Raw genomic sequence first — 24,743 nt, forward strand, 5'->3', positions numbered from 1 at the left:
TGGCAATGTGGTGAGAGATGTCATTTTTTTGTGATAATGATTTCTGTTCCAATGTTACAACCACAGCAGAGCAGTGCCATTTCAGCACTTAGAATAGAAGTGATAAAACACTCAAATACACATGGTTTTTAAACGTATAGCCACTAGTCTATTTTATATATATATACACATAACTGTCAGCCACAACATTAAAACCACCTGCCTTGTAGGTCTCTCGTGCCACCAAAACAGTGCCAACCCACATCTCAGAATAGCATTCTGAGAAGCTATTCTTCTCACCACAATTGTACAGACCGATTATCTGAGTTACCATATACTTTGTCAGTTCAAACCAGTCGTGACCTCTCTCATCAAAAAGACATTTCCGTCCACAGAGCTGATGCTCACTGGATGTTTTTGGTTTTTGGCACCATTCTGAGTAAATTCTAGAGACTGCTGTGCGTGAAAAGATCAACAGTTACAGAAATACTCAAACCAGCCCATCTGGCACCAACAATCATGCCACGGTCCAAATCACTGAGATCAATTTTTTTTTCCAATTCTGATGGTTGCTGTGAACATTAACCTAAGCTCCTGACCCATATATGCATGATTTTAGGCACTGCACTGCTGCCACACAATTGGCTGATTAGATAATCGCATGTATGTTTGTTGGTGCGAGATGGGCTGGTTTGAGTTTTTCTGTAACTGCTGACCTCATGGGATTTTCACAAACAACAGTCTCTAGAATATTAGGCAGGTGGTTATAATGTTATGGCTGATCGTGTGTGTATATAGATATACTGTATATAACACGTGTTAACATGATAATATCACAAACTAACCACATCTGTGTAAAGCTATTTCAATACCATGATTACTGGGTTTACAGCACAACATCATCATGGCAACAAAGTTGTTATATTGGTAATAACTTTGCACAGAAAATGTAAGTAAGCGATTATATCCTACTTAAATCATGTTAGCATGATAAATGTTTAAGTCTAGTAGCTATACTTTTTAAACCGTTTATATTTGAGTGTTTATGGACTGGCCCACACCATTTTAATTCCCTTACATTAAACGTGACTTTTGCTTTTTGGATATGATCAGTAAATGATTTACACAAAAAAGTGAATTAGCAATTTTATCACACTAAAAACATGTTAACACATCTAATGTTCACGTCTTGTACTTCAGTGCTAAGCAACTGCCTCAAAGCCTCATTCACTTCCATTGTTAGTGTCAACATGACTTTTGCTGTTTACACAGATATAGTTATTAAGCAAATATATAATATGTAAATCATGTCAACATGTAAAATGTTTAAGTACTTTGAATAAATGCATTATGAGGGGTTTCAACATTATGTCACAAATGATGTCGATTGAGCTGGGCTTATACTGAACCTGAAACATTCCTGTAACATTTATGTAAATCTATACATGCCATAGTCTTGAACATTTCAGTATAACTTGCACTAGAGATGGTGCCTATTGACTCTGAAAACTTGAATCGAGCGATATGTTATGAAATATCATGTAAACACTTGAAAATCCCTGCTGTAACAAGCCATGAGTTGCAAACAGTGGCGTATATTTTGCTTGAACATTTGCAGTGTAAAGCATCCGCTGATCATGGTATAAATAATGGGGTCCCCCACCCCCCAATCCCCAGCGGAATCTACGCCCCTGGTTGCAAACAACTTACTTTGACGCTGAACTTCATGATAGCTCATCAGACATAAAACAAAATCACTTCAATGCTCCTTTTGAGGTATATTCATGTAGAATGACAGCTGTAACTCACTTTTGTGTTTTCCAGAGCTCCAGGACTGTTTTGCCAAGCTGGGACTGCGAATGATCGCGCGCCCGGCAGATTTCAGCGCGTCCATAATGTGAAATATTAATAATAATAACAGTATATGACGATACTGTATAATCCAGAGAGCGCGATCCTGCGGTGGTTTTCTGTCCTATCGAGCACCAGTCTGTCCCCGCTGGAAAACTTTTCTTGCAGCTAGTGGTTTTCTTCCTTTTCCGTGGATGATCCCGGGTGGATGTACGAAGTACGAGCATGCCCGCCGCGGAGGGCGGGGTTGAGTATGGAAATTAACCGGATAATGTTCTGTCATTACAATGACGCACGCGAGTGGGCGGGGTTTCGCGCACGCGTGCGCGTGTAACGAATTACTACAATTTACTTTTCGTTTACCTCGAGTAGAAAAAACAATGCATTACAAGGGCATCAATCGACGTATTTTTTAAGTATTTGGACACAAGCCACATTTAAAAATGTCTGAATCTCATTACATTTGAACCAAAATATTAAACCAAATTAAGTTGCATTTAAAATAAATAAATAAGTAAATATATAAAAGTCAGCGCAAGCACACTTTTACAGCAAAACATTACAAAAAAAAAATAATAATAATAACATTTGTTGGGTCTTAAATGAAAAAACTATTGATATACATTTCCAATTTTAGACAAAAACTTGTGGAAAAATCAGCTTAATCTGGTAAGTGTTTCAGAACATGGTAGCTGGTTTAAGCTGGTCAACCAGCTGCTACCTTCCAAAAATCAGCTTGATCTGGTATGACCAGCTTCAACCAGTTTATGGCCAGGTATCATGCTCTAAAACACAGCAACCAGCTTAAGCTGGTTTTTCCACCAGGGTTGGGCAATTTCTGGTTGTCAAACGTCAGTGTCTGGATTTTCAATTAGGGGTCTGGGGGCCAATTAATGCAAAATACTGAATATTCTATTTATTTCTAAATGTATTGAATTTACAATATGGTACATTAATGACCTGTTAAGCATTATAGAATGTAACAATGTCTGTTAAAATTATTAAAAGGCTCTGTGGTTACTCTGCTTGGACTTACTCATGTATATCAATGGAAATCATCAGTTTGTTAAAAGCCTTTGCAAAAATGACTCTGAAAAGTGATGTTAGGCATCACATGATTTGAAAATGTGTCATCCAATGATACATTTTTAAATGTATCTTAACTGTCCAAATAGATTTGGGGGCCACTGTATGATTGAACCAAAATTTTCTGAGCGTGAAGCTGTCTTTCTCTCTGCTCATCCCTGTCTAAACTCATCTGCACGAGGGATTATAAAGTGACAGCTCTTCACCACATATATAAATAAAAAAGTGAGAGGTAAGAAAAACAGGCATTCAAGAGTTTTCCTCTGAGGAAGAGCTAAATTTGCTTGTCAGTTTTGGGTGGCTACTTACAGCCTGAACGTACGGAAAGGCAAACAGAGACTGGGGCATCAGGTTCTTCAAACCCCTTGTGTGACCCACCAAAACCTGTTTCATGGGTTCACATGCAGAAAATACCATTGGCCATCCATCTAATATTACTATTTAGCAGTGAAGGGCTCATCTTTGCATGCAAAATGTGTAAATGTCTGTTTGTAAATAGTTTGTATTATAAGAGGGGTTAACCGGGGTTAGTTGTCACATGGGCCATATTTCAGTAATTATACAGTACAGAGTCAAAAATTGGGTTGGACCAAGCTGTTGGACACAAATGTGTGTTTTCTCTAGAAGTGGTTTTCAAGTACCTAATTCAATAAACAATTTGTTTTTGTGAATTCTATTCACCACAGTAGCATTTCGATATCATCACATTTTTGTAATAGCTCTTGGGCGAACAAGTAAACACAATGAAATCACTCTGGGATACATTCAGTTCAGGTGGTTAGTGCAGAAAAATCCCAACCTTCAGCATTCTTGAGCGAGTATGTGGCAAGTGTGACACACAGATGTTGTATGTAAAGGGAAGAGGCCTGTTTCACAATATCTGTGAAGGTGCACACAAACAAAAAAACAGGAGAGAATTACTCAACATAGGGCCAAAGAACAATCAGACATGAATGCCAGAAGGATCAAGACTGAGTCTGTGTCTCTAAATCCTGCAGACTCATGGAGAGTGTAGTTGCTGTGACATAACTCGAGATTAGGTTTAGTCCGCGATCCATACTGGATGGATGGATGCAATAATGGATGGATTCAATGATGGACAGATGAGTGGACAGACAGATGGATGAATGATGGATGGAAGATAAAACAGTTGAATGGATGGACAGGTGGATGATGATCAAATGGATGATGGATGAACAGATGGATGGATGGAATTATTCAAGATGGATGGATGCAATGATGGATGGATGATAAACAATTTAATAGATGAATGGACAGATGAAGATCAAATCGATGATGAACAGATGGATGGATGCAATGATGGGTGGATGATGAACAATTGAATAGAGGAATGGATGAATGAGGATCAAATGGATGATGAACAGATGGATGGATGCAATGATGGATGGAAGGATGATGAACAATTGAATAGATGAATGGATAAATGAGGATCAAATGGATGATGAACACATGGATGGATGCAATGATGGATGGAAGGATGATGAACAATTGAACAGATGAATGAAGATCAAATGGATGATGAACAGATGGATGGATGCAATGATGGATGGACGGATGATGAACAATTGAATAGATGAATGGATGAATGAGGATCAAATGAATGATGAACAGATGGATGGATGATGAACAATTGAATAGATGAATGGATGAATGAGGATCAAATGGATGATGAACAGATGGATGGATGATGAACAATTGAATAGAGGAATGGATGAATGAGGATCAAATGGATGATGAACAGATGGATGGATGCAATGATGGATGGAAGGATGATGAACAATTGAATAGATGAATGGATAAATGAGGATCAAATGGATGATGAACAGATGGATGGATGCAATGATGGATGGATGGATGATGAACAATTGAATAGATGAATGGATGAATGAAGATCAAATGGATGATGAACAGATGGATGGATGCAATGATGGATGGACGGATGATGAACAATTGAATAGATGAATGGATGAATGAGGATCAAATGGATGATGAACAGATGGATGGATGCAATGATGGATGGAAGGATGATGAACAATTGAATAGATGAATGGATAAATGAGGATCAAATGGATGATGAACAGATGGATGGATGCAGTGATGGATGGACGGATGATGAACAATTGAATAGATGAATGGATGAATGAGGATCAAATGGATGATGAACAGATGGATGGATGCAATGATGGATGGATGGATGATGAACAATTGAATAGATGAATGGATGAATGAGGATCAAATGAATGATGAACAGATGGATGGATGATGAACAATTGAATAGAGGAATGGATGAATGAGGATCAAATGGATGATGAACAGATGGATGGAAGGATGATGAACAATTGAACAAATGAATGGATGAATGAAGATCAAATGGATGATGAACAGATGGATGGATGCAATGATGGATGGATGATGAACAATTGAATAGATGAATGGATGAATGAGGATCAAATGGATGATGAACAGATGGATGGATGCAATGATGGATGGAAGGATGATGAACAATTGAATAGATGAATGGATAAATGAGGATCAAATGGATGATGAACAGATGGATGGATGCAATGATGGATGGACGGATGATGAACAATTGAATAGATGAATGGATGAATGAGGATCAAATGGATGATGAACAGATGGATGGATGCAATGATGGATGGATGGATGATGAACAATTGAATAGATGAATGGATGAATGAAGATCAAATGGATGATGAACAGATGGATGGATGCAGTGATGGATGGATGGATGATGAACAATTGAATAGATGAATGAGGATCAAATGGATGATGAACAGATGGATGGATGCAATGATGGATGGAAGGATGATGAACAATTGAACAGATGAATGGATGAATGAAGATCAAATGGATGATGAACAGATGGATGGATGCAATGATGGATGGACGGATAATGAACAATTGAATAGATGAATGGATGAATGAGGATCAAATGGATGATGAACAGATGGATGGATGCAATGATGGATGGATGGATGATGAACAATTGAATAGATGAATGGATGAATGAAGATCAAATGGATGATGAACAGATGGATGGATGCAGTGATGGATGGATGGATGATGAACAATTGAATAGATGAATGGATGAATGAAGATCAAATAGATGATGAACAGATGGATGGATGCAATGATGGATGGAAGAATGATGAACAATTGAACAGATGAATGGATGAATGAGGATCAAATGGATGATGAACAGATGGATGGATGCAATGATGGATGGACGGATGATGAACAATTGAATAGATGAATGGATGAATGAGGATCAAATGGATGATGAACAGATGGATGGATGCAATGATGGATGGAAGGATGATGAACAATTGAATAGATGAATGGATAAATGAGGATCAAATGGATGATGAACAGATGGATGGATGCAATGATGGATGGATGGATGATGAACAATTGAATAGATGAATGGATGAATGAAGATCAAATGGATGATGAACAGATGGATGGATGCAATGATGGATGGAAGGATGATGAACAATTGAATAGATGAATGGATGAATGAGGATCAAATGGATGATGAACAGATGGATGGATGCAATGATGGATGGAAGGATGATGAACAATTGAACAGATGAATGGATGAATGAGGATCAAATGGATGATGAACAGATGGATGGATGCAATGATGGATGGAAGGATGATGAACAATTGAATAGATGAATGGATGAATGAGGATCAAATGGATGATGAACAGATGGATGGATGCAATGATGGATGGAAGGATGAAGAACAATTGAATAGATGTATGGATGAATGAGGATCAAATGGATGATGAACAGATGGATGGATGCAATGATGGATGGAAGGATGAATGGATGAATGAGGATCAAATGAATGACGAACAGATGGATGGATGCAATGATGGATGGAAGGATGAAGAACAATTGAATAGATGAATGGATGAATGAGGATCAAATGGATAGGAACAGATGGATGGATGCAATGATGGATGGAAGGATGATGAACAATTGAACAGATGAATGGATGAATGAGGATCAAATGGATGATGAACAGATGGATGGATGCAATGATGGATGGAAGGATGATGAACAATTGAACAGATGAATGGATGAATGAGGATCAAATGGATGATGAACAGATGGATGGATGCAATGATGGATGGAAGGATGAAGAACAATTGAATAGATGAATGGATGAATGAGGATCAAATGGATATGAACAGATGGATGGATGCAATGATGGATGGAAGGATGATGAACACTTGAACAGATGAATGGATGAATGAGGATCAAATGGATGATGAACAGATGGATGGATGCAATGATGGATGGAAGGATGATGAACAATTGAATAGATGAATGGACAGATGAGGATCAAATGGATGGATCTAATTATGGGGCAGTTGTGGCTCAGTGGTTGAGGCTCAGGGTTACTGACCAGAAGGTCGGGGGTTCAAGCACCACCAGCACCACCAAGATGCCACTGTTGGGCCCTTGAGCAAGGCACTTAACTCCAGGTTGCTCTGGGGGGATTGTCCCTGTAATAAGTGCACTGTAAGTTGCTTTGGATAAAAGCGTCTGCCAAATGCATAAACGTAACGTAAACCAGTTTATCTTGCGCTACTGGAACTGGATCCTTGAGGAACGTGGGTGTAATAATAAATACAGCTCCTGTACATTATTAATGCATCCATATGCCGAATAGAGCAACAGTCAGTATGTGAGGAACTCAGAACAGAACAGGAAATGGTTGCTTGTACTGGAAAATGACTCTTGTGATCTGTCATCTTCTCTTCTAATCTTTTCAGCACTGATTGACTATCAGACAGTATAGTTATATAACTGGTTTTCATTTTTGTGTAAAGTATAACTTTAAGTCCATTAAGACAGTTCAGCAGTAATGCTATGAAAATTCTTGTCCTTGTGTCAGTCTAATCTAAAGAAATAAATATTGGTGTTATGTGCACACATCAATTTAGCAAGATTCATCTCATGTAAAGAGGTTAATAGTGTCAGCTTGGTTATAAAAAGAGATGTTTAATATGAATGGCTGTCATTTATTCATGCACTTAATAAGCCCTTATGCATGAGAGATGTCACACTCAAGACGCTTTTAGATCACTCTGAGAATCTAAAGGCACGAGATGGGAAAAACGTTTGCAGCAAACATGTACAAATTTGTATTTACCTTACAAAATTATTTCAATATTTAACCAATACACTCATTTGTAGGCCCAGACGGACTCTACACACTTTTTTCGAAAGTGTGTTGGCCCACCAATCAAAAATGTTGTCCCAGGCCTTCTTGCATTTACTCACAACAATCAATGGACAAAACACAAAACACAAGGGACATTGAAATGCCAGAAAAAAACATTTTATTACTTGAAACCTCACAGAGACTGAGAGCGCAGCCGAGGTTTGGCTGAAAAACAGATAGGAAGAGAGCAATGACGGCAGGCAAAGAAAACGAAATATCTTTCTCTTTGTATCCTGGTTCACTTAAACCACTTTGACATCGTAAACATTCTCACTTCCTCAATCACATCATAGTTCAAAAAACACAGACACCGAAAAACAACAACAATCTCGGAGCACTACAATACCACATAGGACTGAATCTGGCTACCCCAACACTCCCTCCCACCCATCAAAAATCAAATGGCATACTAAACACAATAACTTTCTCCTCTTCTGAAACGACCCACACCAGAATTCTACTGCTAAGATGACTAGCAGAGTAACGCTTGATCCAGCAGTGGAGCTCAAATTTTTGAGGGAACTGGCTTGAATATTGAAATGCTTCCTTGAGTTGGCAAAATCTGTGCTAACACAAATCTGAAGCTTGTAAGGAAGGTTGGCTTGGGACATTCTCCATTCAGCCCAGTAATACTCGATGTTTACCAGCCATCGATGGAGTCTATAGCTCTGTATTAATTGACATATTGAGAGTGATGTTGATCCACTGAAAACACATCCCAGTCTTGGTCTACTATAGCCTAACAGCTTCAGACTTAAGAGTGTGAAGTTGCAATACTTTCTCAACGCAATAGCGCCATCAAGTGGCACATCAAAGCATTCATGCAAACAAGACCAATTGTATGTGTATACACATACCAATAACTACTACGCTCCACCAGCTTTGATCATTGGACCAGCCAGTAACCTGATGGGTCTGAAACACTTTTCTTGTGCAGCAAATGTACAGCCTTTCCACATCGTTGGCACTGGACAACACTAGCTTTTCATCTGATACTGAAAGATGGTCAATACAATATGAAATCAAGGGGTGGGGGTGGGTTCTGTGTTTCATACTGAACATATTCCCTTACAAGCTTGTTGAAGTCAACAATGCAATAGTGCAATGCTGGATAAATAAATAAATGTAAACAAATGACCGCATTTTCAAGCATGTAAGAGGACCTAAACAGCCAGTGAACAGCTGGTGATCTGTTTGCAAAAGGTTGCCTAAATGGGATGTTGGTTGAAGCATGGCTGGAGAGGGGGGTCTTTCATTTCCACCAATGAGGTCCCATATGAAGGCACTGATTAACTGTTATTATTGGACTTCTCAGAAACAATCTGCAAGTTTGTGGTGTGTGGTTTATAACGTAACTGGACAGCAATCCATATCGAAGGTGAAGCTTCGGACCGTCCTACAAGTCAAGAAAATCAAGAGTTGTCCATTTCTGAGATACTGATAAAAAATTTGTTAATTTGGTCATATTTTGCAGTTTGATACAGACATGAGTTTTGGGTTTTTTGAGACAAGTTCAACATTGTATTACATTCTTGTCATCTTAGTTACTTAGGTGACATTCTAGAGAATAAATCCTCTTGACCTCTGATATGGGGTAGAGCACCTGGGACAACAGATCTCACACTTGCCTGATTTCCTTCCCCGAAAAGTAAATCAAGGCTGAAATCCAAAATAGAGGAACAAAAACCTGAAGCGAGAGGTCTCTGAATTGACTGCGGGAAGATACTCACTGACTTCTGTGAGGTTTCTAGACATTTACAAGAGAAAAAAACAGCAGTGTGATGTCCCTTAAAAGTCTTCTTTTTTGTCTTTTTTTTTTTTTTACTACAACAAATACAGTCACACAATACAACATCCTTCTGACCAGGCAAGAAGCTGTAGTAATAGAAGACGAAAAACTGAAGAAAAACAAAAAAATGCAATCTGAGCCACAGACATGCCAAAAGATGAACTGAATCTGGGCCTATGGAGGAAAAGAAACAACCAGAGAGGACTGTGTGTGTGTGTGTGTGTGTGTGTGTGTGTGTGTGTGTGTGTGTGTGTGTGAGAGGAGGTCTGTTGTGGTTGGTAACAAGCATTCATTTTTTCAAGGGCTGGTAAACAGATGCATTTGGATCCAGGCCTGATGGACTGGTGTCCATGAACTTGGAGGAGTAATGGGGTGTGACTGGGGTCATGCTGCCTGTATCTGCTGAATAGACCACGCTGGGCATGACGGCCATCACTTCTGCGATCTTCTGTTTCAGGTCTTTTATCTCCTGGTCTTTCTGCAGAATTTGACCTAAAAAGAAGGTGTTGTTAAATGATGACAGAATTCTCCAGTTTGGGTGAACTAACTTTTTAAAACAGCTGTGCACCAAAGATTTTTAGCTATGTATTAAGTGGTGCTCAAAGACAAAAGCTAAACTTTAATGTGGGTAATTCGGACAGCAGAACGGGATGTTAGACCTTGTGCAATCTCCAGCTGTCTCTTGGCATCTCCAAGGGCAGAGAAGAGGTCCAGCTTGATTCGGGTCTCTGCGCTGAGGCTGTTTTCCAGGTGCTGGGTTTTATCCTGCATTGCTGACAGTGCTGACATCAGAACCTCTGTGTCTTTTTCAATCTCCTTATATTTATGCAGCTCCTACAGAGACATTACAGACAGAGGAATCAGAAAAACATTTATTTAGGTGCTTTTTCTCCATTTCCAGAAGAAACAGGAGATGTTGAAGGAGACACTGAGTGAATGAACACATGAACATCTCCTTACCTGGACTTTGAGCTCCAGCTCTCTGATTTGATCCTCCTTTACCTTGATGTCCAGTGTGAGCTTCTTACATTCCGTCTCCAGCTCAGATATCCTCCTCCTCAGAGACTCTGTGCACTCACCTCTGACAGACAGACAGACACACACACACACTTTAATTTGTATAGCGCTTTTCGCAACACACACTGTTATGTAATGTAAAATAATATAATAGAAATAGTTGCTGGAATGCATGTAATATAATATAATATAATAATGTTGTGGAATAGAATAGAAAATAAGTTGTTAATTGAATGAAATGCATGTTATGGAATGGAATAGAATAGAATAAATTGATTTAATGATATACTTGTTATGAAATAGAATAGAATGCATAATATGGAATGTCATAGAAGAAGTTAATGGAATGAAATACTGTATATGTTATGGAAATAAATCAGAATAGAATACAACAGAACTGAAAAAAATTGATGGAATGGAATGCATGTTATAGAAAAGAATAAAGTTGATGGAATGGAATGCATGTTATAGAAAAGAATAAAGTTGATGGAATGGAATGTGTGTTATGGAACAGAATAGAATTGAGTAAAAGTTGTTGAAGGAATGGAATGCAAGTTATGAAATAGAATAGAAATAGTATAGAATGGAATGCATGTTATGGAATAGCATACAATGGAAGAGACATGCATGACATGTAATAGAAGAGAATGGAATATAATGGAAAAGAATAGAATGAATGATATATAATGGAGTGGAATGCAAAGGCAAAAACGCAGTTACTACACATTTTGTCAAAATTGAGTCATGCCATAAATTGGGTCTCTTTGGATCTGTCCTGTGTCAGATGGGTTTGGCTCATCAATGAATGGAAAATGGCTGGTTAGATGTGTCATGCGCACCTGGTTGCAGCTGCGAGAGCGACTGCACGGGCCGCTGTGGCCTCCTCTAGTTTCTTGCGTTTCTTTTCCTCTGCCAACAGTTTCTCTGCTGCAGCACGAGCCTCCTGTTCTGCCTTCAGCCGCTTCTCCAGCTGCCCCACTGTCTGCTTATCCTTCTGCTTCGCCTGTACAGCGTTATGAAGTCTGAAAACACACACAGACACACACACACACACACACACACACTCTATTAATACAGGTGCACTCCTCTGGGTACTCTTAAAGAGCAGACAGAAGGAGGTATGTCTCACTTGTTCTGCAGTAGTTCGTTCTCCTGTCGCAGCTGTCCCAGCTCAGAGCGTATGCTGCGTTCAGAGCTGCCCAGAGAGCCCAGCTGACTGCGCAGATCCTGTTCTGTCTGTCTGCTCGCCTGCAGGTCAGCCTTCAGCTTCTTAACATCCTGCTCCAGCCTGAAACACACACACACTCCATCAACAAGCAGTAAAGCACTGGCGTAATGAGTGATGTATGTAGTCACAAAATCTGAGAATCTCCGCTTGTCATGTCGACACATGTAGTGTAATCGGTGATCTGTCTCACCTTACCACTTGTGAACAGATCACCTGATACCAGGTTTCAACAAGCTCAACTGGATTAAAGTGAATCAGAAAACATAGTGAACTGTCTACTTAGAGAGCATTTTTGTCTCAGGCATGACGTACACTCCAATGATGGCCAAAAATAGCATCTAGTTAGGCAGCTCACTAGGTTTTGAGACAGAACCATGATATGTGTCTAACCTGACGAGTGCCTCTGGTTTGCTCAGCTGATTGTTGGGAATGCAGTTCTCCACGGGGTCTCTGTGCATTGCAGAGTTCTTCCCTCCTCCACACTTCTGTTTCCTGTCCCCTTTATTTGAGGAAGCGGAGGCCGATGAAGGCCCGGAGGAGGTCGGCACGCTGCCGTTGGCTGTTCCGTGCCCCCGGGGCGAGGAGCTCCCACCCCCTCCTCCTCCGCTGGCATTTTTGTAATTTTTGTTGGAGTTGGAAGAGGAGGAAGAGGAGGAGGATGATGAGTGTTCTTCTTTCAGCAGGTTTTCAGTGCTGCCCAGCAGATCTGAGCTGCTCAGTCTCTTACTGTTCACATGGTTCTCCATGTACTCCATCTCCTGAGCTTTACTGTCCACTGACGGCAAGATGTTGCTGCTGCTGCTGGTACTGCTGTGATGGTTCTGGTTGTGGTTGTGTTGTTTTTTCGACTCGTTCTTGCCCCCTCCTTTCTCTTTGTATTCCAGCTCTGGAAACGTGTTAGACGAAGGTTTTTTACCGCCTGCTGAGCCGTTTTGCACAGCTGGAGAGTCGACATCTTGAATGCCTTTAGATGCTGCTGTTTATGCATGAGCGAGAGAGACTTTAAGAGAACAGTTCAGGCAAGAAACTATATTTCTTTCTCAACTTCATTCCTCCATCCTTACCTTCCTCAGCTTCTCTCTCTTGTCTCTGTATGAGCTGTTGTTCTGGAGGCAACGCCTGCTGGAGCAGCTGCATGTAAAACTCGTTTTCTTTCTGCACTTCCTTCTGTTTGCGGAGACGCATCTTATAACTTACATAACTCTTAAAACCAAAGCCCAGCGTCACCACTGGATACCCGATACTGCAAAAATTATAAAAAAAGAGAGCGATTATTGGATTAGCGTTGATGTACAAATTTACAAGATGTAGGGATGCACAATATATCGTGGTGTTTCTTCAACTAGTGGAAATGATGCCACAACTGTGGGACAGTCGCAAGTTTTGAAAAATTTATAGAAATTATTTCACACAATAAACATTTTAAAATGGTTTATGCTTACCTCACTCTTTGTTTAGATTATAAACAAATGATAGACTAATCATGTAATAATCTGTATTTTTATCTGTATTGTCATAGATTCATATTGAAAGTCTGGATCTAGGACAAGGCTAAAACAGTACAATTTACAGTTGAAGTCAGAAGTTTACCTACACTTGGGTTGAAGTCATTAAAACTAATTAGCCAGTTAGCTTCTGACAGGAGGTGTACTGAATTGGAGGTGAACCTATGGATGTATTTTAAGGCCTACCTTCAAACTCAGTGCCTCTTTGCCTGACATCATGGGAAAATCAAAAGAAATCAGACAAGACCTCAGAAAAAAAATTGTGGACCTCCACAAGTCTGGTTCATCATTGGGAGCAATTTCCAAATGCCTGAAGGTATCATGTTCATCTGTACAAACAATAGTATGCAAGTATAAACCTCATGGGACCAAGCAGCCATCATACCGCTCAGGAAGGAGACGCATTCAGTCTCCTAGAGATGAACATAGTTTGGTGCAAAAAGTGCAAATCAATCCCAGAACAACAGCAAAGGACCTTGTGAAGATGCTGGAGGAAACAGGTAGACAAGTATCTAGATCCACAGTAAAACAAGTCCTATATTGACATAACCTGAAAGGCTGCTCAGCAAGGAAGAAGCCACTGCTCCAAAACCATCATTAAAAAGCCAGACTACAGTTTGAAAGTCCACATGGGGACAAAGATCTTAGATTTCTAGAGAAATGTCCTCTGGTCTGATGAAACAAAAACTGAACTGTTTGGCAATAATGACCATCGTTATGTTTGGAGGAAAAAGGGTGAAGCATGAGAAGTGAAGCATCATGTTGTGGGGTGCTTTGCTGCAGGAGGGACTGGTGCACTTCACAAAATAGATGGCATCATGAGGAAGGAAAACGATGTGGATATATTGAAGCAACATCTCAAGACATCAGCCATGAAGTTAAAGCTCAGTAGCAAATGGGTCTTGCAAATGGACAATGACCCCAAGTATACCTCCAAAGTTGTGGCAAAATGGCTTAAGGACAAAAAAGTCAAGGTATTGGAGTGGCCATCACAAAGCCCTGACCTCAATCCAATAGAAAATTTGTGGGCAGAACTGAAAAAGCATGCGCGAGCACTCAGAATTATGAAAAACTGAGTATAATTGTATTTGGCTAAGGTGCATGTAAACTTCTGACTTCAAAAGGCATTTTAAAACTACCAAAATTAATGATGAAGGCCTGGTAAAATGTTTCCAAGTCATGAACAAACAAACAAGTTTACATCTGTTTGTTTATTATTAATAAAATCAACCCCTGGGACGTGAAAGTGCCCAAAATTGAAGAAACACACAGGTGTGTAATGCTATATATTATAATCGAATATTATAATGTGATGCTTCAAGTCTCTTAGCACCTAAAATCACTGATTTTTGTTTTAGTGTGTTTTAATAGATTAGTTTTTTTTGATAATGGGCCTTTCCCTTATGTAGGTGCGTCCCTGCACTAACTGTGATTTTAGGTATTTCACAGGGGAGACACCCATCCCATGCCTTTTGATAGATGCTTTGTAGTAATTGAAAATGCATTATACTATCACTGCCAGCATGTGATTTGTCAATGTACAGGGGGCTTGTGGGAAACAACGTACCAGTGTGCTGCAAATGGACGGCACAAGTCCACATGGAAGTGTTTTAAATCTTTAAATCTGATAGCTGCCTCGATATAAACAAAAAGTATCCAGAGCGACACAGTAGGGAGACAGACCCCTCGTTCTATAGAGATGAGAGAAGAGAATGACAAGTTAGCATGTGCTCTCACACTATTTCAGAGGACAAAAGCAGTACAACAGCATGTGAGCATAAGAAATATACATGACAGCTGTTAAATAAGAATAGCACAAATAAATATAAATAAACTCACATTGACTAAGCACACACTCTGTGGGTGAATATAACCTGCAGAGAGCACGTTCAGGTCATATTCCCCCTCAAAATTAAAAAAAGCAAATATGAAGTTTTCTAAAATAATTTTCTAAAATAAAGGAGGAGGACTTTTTTTTAAACCAAAAAACCAACAAAAACAAAACTCAAAAGTAAACTGTTCGGATGCATTTCGGCAGTGACAATTTGTGCAGAAATTGTGCTTACGAAAAATAAAATAAATAATAATAATAATAAAAATGAAAGTTTTCTCGAGTTGACTTTACTTTCTTATTGCAAATAAATTTTCTTTCTCTTCAGTATGGTGTGAAATTCGACTTGGATAAGTTTTTCTGCAATTCACAGCTCTGAATAAGAAAGTGAATGACTCATTTGAGGCAAATCCTTTTGTTTACATTAAGATCCAGAGCTGCTCTGTCAGACCAGAGGAAATAACCTTGCTTACAGCTACAAGGCCACAGTCTGCATGCATTATGAAGAGAGAATATACCATGCCATGAAATAATATACCAGTACCTGTGTGCCAGACGTACTGTACCCACACGTATGTACTGGCTGCGAAGAACAGCCACTGCACTGGGATGAACAGCAGACATATAATATCTGATGTGAATGCCACACACACAAAGAACACTGAGAAAGCCTGAAACACAGAGAGAGATGCATCAGTGCTCATGATCAAATACAAAATTTACATGATATGAACATTAGCATACATTTTAAGGCGATGAATTTTCACAACACTATTAAAGGGATAGTTCACCCAAAAATGAAAATTCTCTCATCATTTCCTCACCCTCATACCATTCCAGATGTGCATGAATTTCTTTCTTCTGCAGAACACAAATGAAGATTTTTAGAAGAATATCTCAGCTCTGTAGGTCCATAAAATGCGAGTTAGTGTTGAATATAACTTTGAAGCTCCAAAAAGCACTTAAAGGCAGCAATCCATATGACTCTAGTGGTTAAATCCATGACTTCAGATGCAATATGATAGGTGTGGGTAAGAAACAGATCAATATTTAAGTCCTTTTTTACAGCCAAGTGGTGATATGCAAAATGCCGATATGAATTGCCAAAGAACAAAACAAGAATTGTAAGTGAATGTGGAGAATCATAGTAAAAAAGGACTTAAATATTGAGCCGTTTGTCACACACACCTATCTTATCACTTTAGAAGACATGGCTTTAACCACCAGAGTCTTATGGATTACTTTTATGCTGCCTTTATGTGCTTTTTTGAGTTTCAAAGTTCTGGTCACTATTCACTTGCATTGTAAGTAACTATAGAGCTGAGATATTCTTCCAAAAATCTTTGTTTGTGTTCAGCAGAAGAAAGAAAGTCATACACATCTGGGATCGCCTGAGGGTGATTAAATCATGAGAGAATTAAAATTTTCAGGTGAACTATTTTCTGCTTCGAACCTTTATGAAGTAGGCTTCGCGTAGTGGCCAACGTGGTGGTTTGCAATTATAGTTTTGCATTATTCTGTCTGCGTTGTTCTGCGAGTACACGGCCAAACGCTACTATATTGAGAAAATGCCTTAATTTCTGAAATAATTATACATGTCGAAATTTAAAAAACAATGTAAAGTGTGGATTCAAAAGTGTTTTTTACATTATTGTAGCATTAAAAACTTATTTGCGGGGCCTGGGTAGCTCAGCGAGTATTGACGCTGACGAGTTCGAATCCAGGGTGTGCTGAGTGACTCCAGCCAGGTCTCCAAAGCAACCAAATTGACCCGGTTGCTAGAGAGGGTAGAGTCACATGGGGTAACCTCCTCGTGGTAGCAATTAGTGGTTCTCGCTCTCAATGGGGCACGTTGTAAGTTGTGCGTGGATCGCGGAGAGTAGCATGAGCCTCCGCATGCTGTGAGTCTCCGCGGTTTCGTGCACATCGATGTGCAGATTGAATGTCGCACAGGCAACAGAGGCTAGTCCTCCACCACCCGGATTGAGGTGAGTTACCGCGCCACCACAAGGACCTACTAAGTAGTGGGAATTGGGCATTTCAAATTGGGGAAAAAAATTATTCAAAGTATGTGGCACATATAATTTATTATACATGTTGTCATTGCCAGGCAGAGTGAAAATAATTCAGGCATATACAGTTTACTTGCTCTTGAGATGCTTAAAGGTGCTGCAAGTGATTTTTTGCATGGAAAAGTATGCAAAAGAATCATCCTACTCCCTTAAAGATATTAGTGAAATAAGTGTCCTGAGATATCTCACCTGTCTCTGTGACAGCTGTAGACTTGCTGTAGACAGCTGTAGCAAAAAAATATGTCTCCGCAGACCACAGATATTGACGGGTTTCACCTGTTAATCATTTAGCTCGTTCTCATAGTGTTGTATTTGAAGTGGATCATTGAGGCTATGATTCATAACTTTTGTCAGTTGATGGCGCTATTGTGTCACTGTTGAATTTGACAGCCACAGGAACAAAGATGCTCTTTTGCTCAGTTTTGGTCTCAAAATTATCTTTTTAGGGCGGGGTATTGGAGGGGGCGTGGCTAATTCAACAACTCAAAAATCAATTACAGTACCTTTAAATAATAATAAATGAATATTTATTTTGGCAAAAAAAACAAATCCACTTGACCAACACAAAATGGGTGTTAATTTAAAGCTTAAAGGCTGGACTTTACAATGCATATAGGCAATATAGCAAACTATTAAAAGGTGCTTTTTAATTGGCTGACAAATTAGAAGAGTTCCATTTTCACAACTTATAAAACATGATAATTAACTCTACACTAAACTCACAAGGCTCACAAGGTTTTGGAAGTGTCTGTCTGCTATGGTTTGTTGAATTTCAGGCAAAGTTGGAGGGCAAACACTTTGCGGTGGAAGGCAGTATAACTGATTCTCACACTCACCAGGCCCTGGTATCTGAAGGAGTCGTAAACACTGCGTATGAAGAGCCAGAATGGCCAGAGGTACTCGAAGCGGAACTCCAACACGAAGTCTGCCAGCAGAACCAGCGCCCAGACCACCAGAAATTTCAGGTACAGGAATGTACTGGGAGACAGAAAGAGAAATTATTATCATATATTATTTCATTTCAAGATTTGTTTACCATACAACTTTGTGAATAAGGCCAAACAAGTAACCCTGAGCATCTGAACAGTTAGCTACAACTACAATCAACTCCAAGCGGTAAATCCATCCCAATCAATCACTGTTTGGTTTAATCAAATTGATCTTTTTCCAATATATAGCAAAGTGTTTACACACACACACACACACGCACGCCTGCACGCCCACCCGCACGCTCATTACAGCTCTTATTTAAAATCATATCATCTAAGTGCATCTGCATATTTCTCCAGCACAGGTGAAGTGCTGCTCACACAGGTGTTGAAGACACTATTAATATCGTTCTAATGACAGCGATGGTTATTGTGTGTTAATAAAGAAAAAATGCAGAGTGCCTGGACTGGTCGATCTGGGCTGATGACATACTTGTTAAATACTAGCTCAAATCAGACTACTAACACATGAGAACATGTTACAGATGTAACTTTACAGATTATATCATCAATGGACAGATCGATCCAAAACAAAGATCTTAAATGCAACCCAATTTTTAAAATGCAAATGAGAAAAATACAAGATTTAAATAATGGAAAAAGAATAATGACAGATGCCCATTTAAAAACAACAACACAAAAGCCAGAACTGATGCTTTGATGCTCCCTGCCTTTCTTTTCTTTACAAAGGCTTTACAATCATGATGATTCATAAGATATTACTTCTTTTGTTTTACCACTATAACATCCATAAAAATAACAGACAGAACAATATCTTCTTAAGCTTAAAGTGAATCATCCTTGCATTTTGCTACATGTACAAGCATTTGGCTCCACATCCCACTTTTGTAAGATTGATGTGTGTATATTATGTTCTATGGAGTTTCCACACCTGAAATTAAGACTTTACTAGTCTTTCATGATTACTAGATAAGCATTTTTTTTTAAATCTTTTTATGGTTTGCAAAGATTGCACAAAACAAAGAGCAGTTTCCAATCAATGAAATATTTTACAGCTGAGCATAACTAGAAAAATGTTGATTATATTAACTATAGAAATTTTCAGATTTTCATAATAGGATTGAATTCATTTCTATTACATAAAAACAAATTTCTTTAGTCTTTACATCAAAACATGCTCATATTTCCCAAATGCAGTCTTGAAATCACATGCAACATTTTGTCAACATTTGAAATCACCAAAGAGCCAAACATGCCGAACACCAAGCATGATAACAAATGCTGACAGCAGAACTGCTTGAGAAAGGGTGAATTCTGACAACCCGTCTTTAATGCCAGGAACAGTGCCAGGCATTTACCCAGTGAGCAAAGCGGAGTGTTATAGCGTAATCTCTCTGCGGCAGTAGCATTACTCTTTCAGATGAATATGTAATAGACACTTTTACTCTATATTTATGATATGGGTTGTTTGTGATGGTTTTGCTGGTAATATAAAATTAAGCAACATTAAAAAAAAATCCACCATTGGGTTGAACGGTTCTGAGCTCCGTTGTGTAACGGTTCTGGTAGCATTTCCACAGCGGTTCAGCGGGATTACAAACAGTTCAGCGGGATTACTTGCTCAGTCTGTCGATTCTAATCCCATTTCACAGCACTACCATGGAAAAAGAAACCGTAAGCATGCCAGCGAGCCTCGATCGGTGTGGAATTGTTGGAAACGCGACTATGGCGAATATCGAGATGCAACTTTTATTTTACAATCAAGTTTTCCAAAGATTGTGTCATTAGCCTAGTTTGGTGATTTGCGAGTATAACACTATGTTCACAGGCAGAAAAATCTGATTTTTTTTTTGGTCTATCTGTCTCAATAGGTTTTTTTTTCATTTAGGTTTTTGTAGTCTGAAACTGAAAAGGACAAAAACACATGAAATCCGATTTTTACATGCTCAGTCCAAACCAAATTCACAGCTCATGCTTCTCAATCTGGATGGTCAGATCGTATTTCATGTGATTTTTTTCATCATTCGTCACGTGCAACAGGTTGTTACATCAAGAGTTGCGACTAGAATACAGATATTACATTCCAAACGCCATAAATGAGACTATTTACATGGTAAATACACTGATAATTCAGCTTATTTTAAACAAAAAAATCCAACAAAGCAAGAAAACCGCGTTTACATGAGATTTGAGATAATAGAGTTATTTTCTGCTTTTTCTACAGTATGTTTTAATAAGACTCTCTAATTTAAAGTCAACATGAAATGGCATTACCAACCCATTTGTGTAATCTGACAAATCTCCAAGTAAAACAGGACATGCAATGGGAAACAAATTTAGGGTTTGACTTTTTCCATCTGGAATGAATTGGATTGTAAAAATAATAATAATAAAAATAAAGCATTACATACCATAATGGAGCCATTTCAAAACAAATAAATAGAGATACCCATGTTGAATATCGTCAAAAGGGTGAACAATATTAGGGCTGGGTATTGATAAAGATTTCCCGATTTGATTCAATTCTGATTCACAAGCTCTTGATTGATTCAATTTCAATACAACTGGATTCGATTCTGATTCATTTAGAAAAATTAAGTTATATTCGTCCACTTTCCATACATTTGAAATAAATTATCATGCTCAGCTAATGCTGTAAACACACAAGGAACCTTCAAACTTTAACTTTAAATATACAGTATATTATTAAAAGTAATTAACAACAATGCCTTAACTAGGCAGTTCAATAATGCTATTTTAAAAAAAAAAGAAAAAAAAAAATATATATACTCACCGAGCAACGAACACTATGGCCCTAATAATATGCTTAACGTGGTCTTCTGCTGTTGTAGCCCATCCGCTTCAAGGTTCGACGTGTTGTGCGATCTGAGATGCTATTCTGCTCACTACAATTGTACAGAGTGGTTATCTGAGTTACTGTAGCCCTTCTGTCAGCTTGAATGATCCTGGCTACCATTCACAGAACTGCCGCTCACTAGATGTTTTTGTTTTTGGCACCATTCTGAGTAAATTCTAGAGACTGTTGTGTGTGAAACTCCCAGGAGATCAGCAGTTACAGAAATACTCAAACCAGCCGTCTGACACCAACAATCATGCCACGGTCAAAATAAATGAGATTACATTTTTCCCCCATTCTGATGTGAATATAAACTGAATCTCCTGACCCATATCTGAATGATCTTATCCGTTGCACTGCTGCCACACGATTGGCTGATTAGATAATTGCATGAGTAAGTAGGTGTACAGGTGTTAACAAAGTGCACAGTGAGTGTATAATAATTAACAAAATTTTAAGAACTGATATCAGGATTGTTAAAATTAAGATCACAATTTTTACCCAGCTGTAAGTGAAACTAATCCACACATATCAAACTCAACCACCAAATTTACATTTACATTTATGCATTTGGCAGACACTTTTATCCAAAGCGACTTACAGTGCACTTATTACAGGGACAATCCCCCCCAGAGCAACCTGGAGTTAAGTGCCTTACTCAAGGACACAATGGTGGTGGCTGTGGGGATCGAACCAGCAACCTTCTGATTAACAGTTGTGTGCATTAGCGCACTATGCCACACACCACTACACTTATCAAATGTTGTTTCACTACACCGAATGTAGAACTGAAACATTTATGGCAAAACCAAGAACCTTCATAAGCAGAAGTGACTGATTCAATGACTGTTTCTGACACTAACCTAACAAATAAAATGCAAATCTTGCAGACTACCAGTACCTGAGCATTAATACACTTGTTTACATACCTGCCAATTACTGCCAATCTTTCATCAAACCTAAAACACATATGACCAATCTGTGACCGGACTTCATTCTGAGAGGTGACTCAACAGGTTGCCCTGTTGCGTTCGACAGGTGAGCTTTACTCAGCTAAAAATGTGTCCTTATGTGACCTGGATCTCACTGATGCCACCTGTAAACCCACAACACACCTGCGACAATAGACCCAAACAACTGCACAGATAGACCACAAGTCAACACGATGATTAAACACCTCATTAATACTCCTTTATGATGTCTTATTCCGACAGCAAATATAAGTAACATGCAATACTGTTGAGTGTTGTGTAGAAACCCCATCACTTCTGATTGACAGGTACTCCCTGACAAACCTGATAACACAATAAAAAGCACAACCCATGGCTCAGCCAACCATAATATTGAACTGGACAACCAGCATGGTACTACTATTAAATTTGTGAAGTACTTGGTATATAACATGGTATAAGTACATATTAAATCACACAGTGCCATGGTATTACCACCTGATAAATCACTTTACGATAGTACCACAACAGTCATTTTTGTGAGAGTGAATTAGGTAAAGGTAATTCAAATGACTAATAATGAACATCTAGAAGAAAAACAGCCTGTATTAAAAAAGTAATTATGGAGGAAATACTGGGCAAACTTAATAAATGTAAAGCATCTACACAGTTCTTATGGTGTCTGTTAAAAAAATACAAATATTTGAATAAACCTCTCGCTGTCTGTCACACTTTTACATAAGATTTGCAAAAGAAATGACAGTAATTTTCATTACGGTCTTGTGAGGCGAAGACAAATCACAAACGATTGCTCCCTTCGGGTCTGTAACTGTTACTGACCAGTGTTGGGTGTGATGCATTACTAAGTAATTAATTACTGTAATTAAACTGCTTTGTCATTGGAAAAGTAAGGGATTACTTTTAATTTCAGTCATTAATTACAGTTACTTCTGATGTAACTGTGTTAAATACAGCATAGACTCTAGATCAATTCTATATAAAACAATAGTGAATTTAAAATCGAAATTTAAAGTCTACTGTTAAATGTATAGCCTCTTTCCCACCATCGGACTGAACTATTCCCCAATCCGGGACAGCCGGCACTGTTACTTTTCACTGTGGTGCTGAAAACAGACTCCGAATGTACACAAGAAATACGTCAGTCGTTACCTTGGTAACACAAGAGTTTAAGGACCATGTGAGAAGTGTGTTTACTTTGCCCAAATAGTGCACGAGTAACCCCGGCAACAGACAGGTGACTAATCGTGAGTCGTGACATCACTACAGGCATTCCACCAGCATATGAATAATTAATTTGATTGTATATGATTTATTTGAAAGAATTAAAAAGAACCGTTTCATGTCTATCCTTGTGTTTTTCATCTGATCGAGGCCGATCGGGGTTTTAGAAAGTAATTAGTAATAAGTAATGCTATTACTTTTCAGAAAGAGTAATTACTACAGTAATCTAATTACACTGTAGAAGATGTAATTAGTAGATAGTAATTAATTACTTTTTAGAGTAACTTACCCAACACTGTTACTGACAGACTAATGGTCCTGTCACGTCAATCATTCCGGTGATTGACAGTTACTGGCTCTTACGGTCGGGTCTCGAGCCCACACCGCAATGTTTCACAGGTTTCATTCGATCAAAACGCATCGATGAGGCCTACAGTAGCTTATTCTTTACAACGGAGACGGCTGTTTAACTCCATTCAGCTTTGTTGACGGAACTGATTTACAACCTCTATGAGACCTTAGACAATAGAGAGGGGGACATTTTTTTTTAATTTTTATTTAGTCTGGGAATTATAACGGATCTATCGGAGGGCGGTCTGGGTCGTACCTGCCGTAGATCCCCTCGGTGATTCGGTTCCGTTTTAAGGGCCGTCGGAGCTTGCTGCAGTCCGCATTGCGCCGCTTCATCCTCGCCCCCTTAAATCGGGCTTTTTAATACCTACAGCAGTATGATCCAGGGTTCTGTCTTTATTCGGATGAGAAACATTGACAGTCCCGCAGAGGAATACACCGCTGTGGTAATATTTTCTGCTGGAAACAAAGAAATAAATAAAAAGTCAGGGTGGAAGACCCACCCCTCCTTCTCTCAGCGCATGCGCACAGTGACACGCGCTGGTTGACAGTGTTGCCAGATCCCGGAAAAGAACCAAGCAACCTAATCGCCCTAACGTCAGTTTTATTTTATTTTGTTGGTCTTCATTATTTGTATATTGGCCTGAAGCTTAAAGAACTGCTCATCAATTCTTTATCAATAACAAATTAAAATAAGTTTAATAAAAGAGTTAAACAATGCATGGAATTTAATACAGGGCATGTCCACACAAATA

The 24,743-nt window shown here is 38.9% G+C and overlaps 2 protein-coding genes across 2 annotated transcripts in view; both read right to left on the minus strand.

The window, feature by feature from the left end:
* The window catches only part of LOC127617916 (low density lipoprotein receptor adapter protein 1-B-like), a 52,006-nt gene extending 49,947 nt beyond the window's left edge, over window positions 1-2,059 (minus strand). The window contains exon 1 of the mRNA XM_052090084.1: window positions 1,789-2,059. Coding sequence (XP_051946044.1) covers window positions 1,789-1,873 — 85 coding nt within the window. The 5' untranslated portion in view covers window positions 1,874-2,059. The remainder of the gene's footprint in view (window positions 1-1,788) is intronic.
* A 7,380-nt stretch (window positions 2,060-9,439) lies between these two features.
* On the minus strand, window positions 9,440-24,488 carry LOC127617652 (macoilin-2). The gene is made up of 11 exons (XM_052089675.1): window positions 24,245-24,488; window positions 18,475-18,616; window positions 16,111-16,237; window positions 15,303-15,426; window positions 13,295-13,473; window positions 12,621-13,206; window positions 12,132-12,290; window positions 11,842-12,024; window positions 10,946-11,066; window positions 10,645-10,819; window positions 9,440-10,477 (listed from the first exon to the last, which is right to left on the minus strand). The coding sequence occupies exons 1-11, from the start codon at window positions 24,322-24,324 to the stop codon at window positions 10,275-10,277; spliced, it is 2,079 nt and encodes a 692-aa protein (XP_051945635.1). The 5' UTR covers window positions 24,325-24,488; the 3' UTR covers window positions 9,440-10,274.
* Between the last annotated feature and the right edge of the window lie 255 nt (window positions 24,489-24,743).

The sequence above is a fragment of the Xyrauchen texanus genome, chromosome 24, assembly GCF_025860055.1.
Source record: "Xyrauchen texanus isolate HMW12.3.18 chromosome 24, RBS_HiC_50CHRs, whole genome shotgun sequence".
In the NCBI taxonomy this organism is placed as follows: Eukaryota; Metazoa; Chordata; class Actinopteri; order Cypriniformes; family Catostomidae; genus Xyrauchen; species Xyrauchen texanus.